General features: G+C 40.8%; 1 protein-coding gene across 1 annotated transcript in view; it reads right to left on the bottom strand.

The window, feature by feature from the left end:
* The window catches only part of pgm2 (phosphoglucomutase 2), a 13,887-nt gene extending 8,604 nt beyond the window's left edge, over positions 1 to 5,283 (bottom strand). Inside the window, exons 1-3 of the mRNA XM_031560276.2 lie at positions 5,039 to 5,283; positions 3,548 to 3,715; positions 1,108 to 1,299 (exon numbers count right to left, since the gene is read on the bottom strand). Of these exons, the coding sequence (XP_031416136.1) occupies positions 1,108 to 1,299; positions 3,548 to 3,715; positions 5,039 to 5,113 (435 nt within the window). The 5' untranslated portion in view covers positions 5,114 to 5,283. The remainder of the gene's footprint in view (positions 1 to 1,107; positions 1,300 to 3,547; positions 3,716 to 5,038) is intronic.
* Between the last annotated feature and the right edge of the window lie 898 nt (positions 5,284 to 6,181).

The raw sequence follows: 6,181 nt of genomic DNA, 5'->3' as shown, positions 1-6,181 counted from the left end.
CATGCCTGCTAAGCCATATCTGAAGACCTAATAATTTTCAAAATCAGGAAATAATTATTATACATCAATCATATCTATCTGCTTCTGCCCGTTTTCCTGGTCGCTTCCTCTGCATGGCAACAGACAGTAAGGGGTGAAAACAGCTCAGCGAGTCCACAGTATTGTCAGTGAATGGAAAAATAAATGTTTGATTGACAGCCACACCAGCGTAATCAACCAAACTGTTCTATTTCTATGGTGTAATCTATCGGCAACGTCATCTACCAAGACCTTCTCAGCTCGAACTCCAGGCCTATGTACATAATCATGCTGTGAGTTTGGTGTTACATGACGGTAATGCTCACTGCTGGTGTTGGGGAGCAGCCTAGCTTTAAATCTTAGGGGCCAACATCTGACAGATCCCATGTCATGTTGAATCTGCTTCCATGTTCTTTGTTCTGTAATTTTACTTGTTATTATTATGCTTTTATGTACTATTCCATCAACCTGCCCAGGGACTACAGGTGGAAAATAGCAATCTGCTAGAACCTGACATAATGCATATTCTCTTGTTGTACAAGATTCATGTTTTATTGTGCACTGTCCCTGTTTTGAAAAATAAATTACAATTACAACACTCTGATGTTCAAATGAAATCTGGATTTCTGTTAACCTCAGTTTCTGCCACGTGGTCCATCCTCTCCCTGGAAGCCACAAGTCTTTAGAATGTCAACTGAGCAACTAATGAAGGGGTGGGTGTTTACGCGGTCCTATTCATGCTGTGACAGAGACAGGTGTATACCTGAACAGTTCACTTATTTTAAGTACTTTTTAAACAAAAATTGTATTTGTCAGTGTATTAAGGTTTATAGAAATGCTATTATTGCGTTGGTATGAAAATGTGGTGCAAAGATTGGATTCCAGACAAAGCTGATATCATTTTTCTCGCCACTGCCGACCTGAGGGTTCAAAGGGTCAAAGTCCTCTGTCTGTCAAGAGCCATTACTATTCTGTCTGGCAGCATACATGCATCTCAATTGGGTCGGTAATCAAACGGCTCTGAACTGCAGCCATGGTAAAACATCAGTTACAGCCCCTAGAACAATTCTACAGTACAATAATACTTACCACAAAAGGTGTGGGTGTTATATCAGAAAATAAGTAAACTGGCACTCCTCTGTTGATGAACACTGTGGCAGCTAGAGTGGCAAACCTCTTGCTGTTGCCACCACTTGGGGGGTGAGCACGGGCATCAAACCCAATCACTACCCCCTTCTCCTTCAGGTCTGGAACACTGCTCTCCAAATAGCTGCAGAACCCCTAAGAAAAACACAGGACATATGAGCAACAGGTTAGCATTTTGTACAAGTGTAACCATTTAGTATACATTTCAACGTTCCCATTCTTCAAAAACAGGAATAACTGTGAAAAGATGATGACAGTTAATTGGCTCATAGCTAGTGTATCTGACACCTAGTCTCCACATAGCTCTGTGGATATATGCGAGTCAACCAAAAGTCCATTCATTCCTACGGGAAATGCCTAGCAATAGCTTTTTAACTAACATTAGCTAACAACATGTCAGTTGCCAGGCAACCCTTCCCAGATCCGTTCACAGGTGATGTCTAAAATCCAATCCCATTTGTAGCTTTAACCCCTACCCCTCGTTTGAGAGCCCACTCGGTTTTGAGTTGCCATTGAGGATTGACATTCAGCCAACCTCCTACATTACTTGAATGGACAGAAGCAAAACTGAGCAAACGATACTAAACCGCACCACTACAGAGAGAGATCCCCCACCCCCCATGTATTTTCAATAGGAAAATAAACAATTAAAACAAAAAACTAGCCACTCGAAAACCAGCAAACAAGCAAAGTACACGGCAATAGGCTGGACCAATGAATTCTAGAATGGTGTTGACATTGTGAAAACTGTGGGTGGTGATGAGGCTGGAAAAACGGTGGAATTGTGAAAACACCTAGAGATGCATTTGCCTTCTCTACAAAGCAAGAGATGGCAATCAAGACTCTTTTCATTAGTGGTACCTCGTTGGTGGAATGACCCACCTAGTGCTATTTGATCTAGTGACAGCTGCAGGCAGAGAATCCTTGGATTGTACAACACAGATGGCCGTCTAGTTACAATTACTTATTAGGTGTGGGTCAGTTGATTACAGATAATGTCTCTAAAACATTCACGAACTGCATTGTTCCACTAGGTTGACTTTTCCCACACCCCTGCTGATGATCTTATCTTTACCCTCTGTCTCTAGTTATCTCCATGTGCTTTTCCACACAAGGGTTAAATTAAGGGTACTAAGTGTGGTATTGCATTATAAGATGATTTCTTTGTCATGTTTGGGTTCATTTGAATGGTCTCAGTCATGCAGCTGAATAAATTAGTTTTAAAATATATCCCAGAAACATGGGAATTCTGGTCTCTGTGGGCTGCAGGCAACCGCCCTCTGGAGGTGACAAACCCCTCCATTTGTCTGTGTGACTGTGTGATCCCTATTAGTAAACACCAAATTCCATGAGATGAATTATTATACCATATGTAGGACTAAATTAACTGGGTATTTAAGGGAAAGATAGTACTTTATGTGTGTAGCCATCATCCTCTATGCACAGCCAAGTATGTTCATACTCTCTGAACGTTTGGATGTTTCATACGTCTTCTCTTATGTATTTGTAACTTAAAATTTTTCGCATTAGCTTAGTTTGAATGTGAAACTGAATTACTAACTTGCACCTGACAAATATCCATTTGGATAAAGATCGGTGTTTGAATTACACCAAGACCTTCGAGGGTGCATCCCACCCATCCCCCACAAGAGTAATGGCTCACAATAGACTAACATTAGCAAACCCTTCCAAATTACTTCAGAAATAGTAGCGTGTGCACACACCAAGCAGTGAGGTAATATGGACGGGTCTGTTTGGAAGTTTGCGGCATGGTGCTTGATGAGACAATTGGAGACACGACGCACAGTCTGCCTGAATAAACTGATGTTTTAAAACCGTGTAATATGATGTATTATGTATATATGATGTATGATGTCCAGTGTTTTGTGAAGAAGTCTGAGTAACGTAATAGCCATCTCAATTTAGCTATGACGACACATTTTGATGTGTAGGTTGGGATGACGGGAGAGAAATCTTTACAGAATTGTGTCATAGCAAGACCAAACCCCTGATAAATTAACTACCTAGTTCCATCCAAACAGGAGAAAGCCTTGCTATTTCAAGAATTGTTTAAAGACCCATCTCTTCAAAGCACATCTTTTATGTTAATAATCATTCTCTGAAATGCCCTTCTTTAAAAAATGTGGTTGTTTTTATATTATAATTAGCCATCACTAATGTTGCTGCATTTATGATTAACTTTTGCTGTTTTAAAATTTTACATTATTAATGTAGGATGATCCACATGAACATAAAGCACTAGCAGTTTGAATACTGTTGTATGATACTGACTGATGTTATGAGTCACATGTGTGGCCAGCATACTAATGTCACACACAATTAACCTGTTTGGTCTAAATTATGTTGATGTCATGTCATTCACCTGAGTGGTTTGGATGATGGTGAGGTCATTCATGCGGGAAACCCCAGGTCCCATAGGGGCCCTAAGGCCGGCCGTGCCAAACTCCATCCGGACCCCAAAGCATGTCTGAAGCTCCAGTACAGCCCCCTCTTTTAGCAAGCCCCTGACGGCAGAACTGGTCTTCGGGTTCTGATTCAATAAGACAAAAGTTGACAAAAAAGAAAGAAAGAGAGAGATAAAGAGAATAATTCAGAACATTCTTATGCCTTATGTCATGTCTTACTTTCACATTGTTTTTACTTATGAACGTAAAAGCCTAAGAGAAATTAAAGAATATTTACCATGATGAAATCTAAAAGACAATGGAAAATTCTCCTCACCCACAATCACCGACATTCCCCCAACCCCCAAAGCATTTCTCGTGATGACAAAATTAGCCTAAGGGTAGTCCAATGTAACTAAAGGCATGTGAGGCTTCCTTTAGCATCAGCGTAGTCCAATGTAACTAAAGGCATGTGAGGCTTCCTTCAGCCTCCCTCACCTCCATCCCCACACACATCAATTTACCACTAACAGAGCTGTAGTGAGTCTGAACCACCTAACCTCATCACAGCCTAAAGGGGGAAATCATCTGATTTTCTTTCCAATTTCACCTAATGAGCAGCCTCCTACTTCCCTTTAGACTATGAATGTGTCTCATGTGTCCAAGAAAATGGGATGCCAGCACAGCACGTTACTTCAATTAAGACATTGTAACATGCTCATGTGGTAGTAATACAGCTTGTTTACACCATACTACTCGGCATGACAAACTCACAGGAAATATATCTTAAATGCTTTAAATAGCCTAATTTTCTATACATTCCTGTAAACTGTCTAACATGAAATCTAACCAGACCAAAATCCTTCAATACTGATGTCTCCAAACGCCATGTAACCTTATGATATCGAACCCCATGGTCATACCACTTCAGGAGACATTTTTGTATCCATTACACAATACCTGGTACAAAATCCAGTGGAGTCAAAGTTGGACATTCACTATGACATAACTTCACATGGGGTAAAACGAGTTGCTAGTCAATGTAATTTAATAACTTCATACGGGTTTTTAACATATAACGTAGGCCTACATGCTTCAGTTTCAAGTCAAGCGGATGTATATGTGAAACTAATGTGGCTAGCTAGTAAGTGACCCTTGACGCTGTTCTGTCCGTTTCTAGATTGAACACTTCCCTGCTCACAAGTCACAAGGCGATATCTAGATAGCAACTAATCTGAATGCAGGTAAACTATCTAAGCTTGTTTGCTGCAGAGTACCTAAATGAACAAACCTGCTGCAACAAAACAGCTAAGACACAAGTAAACTAAGGCTGGTAAGAATGTGTTGCGTTGTTGCACCGCACCAGGTGGGCAGCATTTAAGTTAGTTTCCAAGCATCATTGAGATACCTTGCTAGTTATTATTACCAGATCTGACACTAATAGCATAAACTCTCATGCCATATCTTACCTTATCAAATTGCAGCCATTGCTTAACAGCATGATCCAGGTTAATGTCCCCTGTGGTTGGCAGATCGTTCTCCATATCTGTAATGTTGACTTACTTTACAAATAATGTTGGGTACTGACTAGCTAGTTTTCCGGTATTCACAGAGGACATGCAAAAAACGGTCTGTCAGACACCTTGTGCGTGTGTAGTGGTTCATTCACTGGTGTGGAGCCTATCGCCGTCTTCCTCTTTCTTTTCCTTCATGACGTCAAAAGGAAATCACCATAGACACATGGGTGGGACACGTTAAAGCGTCCGCCATGTTGGTCAGGGCAAAACGGACCGCCAAACCAAACCAAAGCAAGTCAAGGGTGAGGTGCAGTTCTTTCGGCCTAAAAAGCACTACCACTTTACCAACCGATGGCAATAAGTATCGTGTTATATTTAAGGGTTTGCGATCTACGTTTAAAAAAAATGGTTTGGTCACCACTACTTGCGTAGTGGGAAATTATTATTATTTTTTTAGAATAGTAAAACCCATAAAAACGTTTACATTCTTCAATCTTTGATACATAACAGATTTCTCAAAAGGTCTGTTTTATAGTTTTGATGGTTTTAAATACGAGAACTAACCTCAGCTGTATGATCTTGCTTCTCACGTAAAGAGCACTGTTACCTTATGTTACCTCGGGAAGATTTCTGACAATCAACATTCAAATGACCATATCTGAATAACTTTTTGAAAGAGACAGATCATACGGATAACGCCAGAAAAGGTCAATATTTACATCAACGTACAACTCCAAAAGTGACATTTAACACAAGCAACTCAATTCGGCAGAGCAATGAAGACTTTCACTTATATTATCTAGTATAGCAGGCTATGATGGCAACAAATATCGAGGTAAATCCACAGGGGACTGTGCTCTCACCTGTCCTGTTTACTGTACACATCAGACTTCACCTACAACAAGTTCTCTGATGACTCTGCTGTTGTGGGATGTATCAGGGATGGACAGGAGGGTGAGTACAGGAGCCTGGTGGACAACTTTGTGCAGTGGTGTAGGAATAACCACCTGCAGCTGAACACCACCAAGAGATGGTGGTGGATTTTAGGAGGTCTCAGCCTCCTCAGCTACCAGTCTCCATCGGGGGTGTCAGTGT

This window comes from Clupea harengus, chromosome 22, assembly GCF_900700415.2.
Source record: "Clupea harengus chromosome 22, Ch_v2.0.2, whole genome shotgun sequence".
Lineage (NCBI taxonomy): Eukaryota > Metazoa > Chordata > Actinopteri > Clupeiformes > Clupeidae > Clupea > Clupea harengus.
This window is presented reverse-complemented; position numbering and strand designations above follow the sequence as displayed.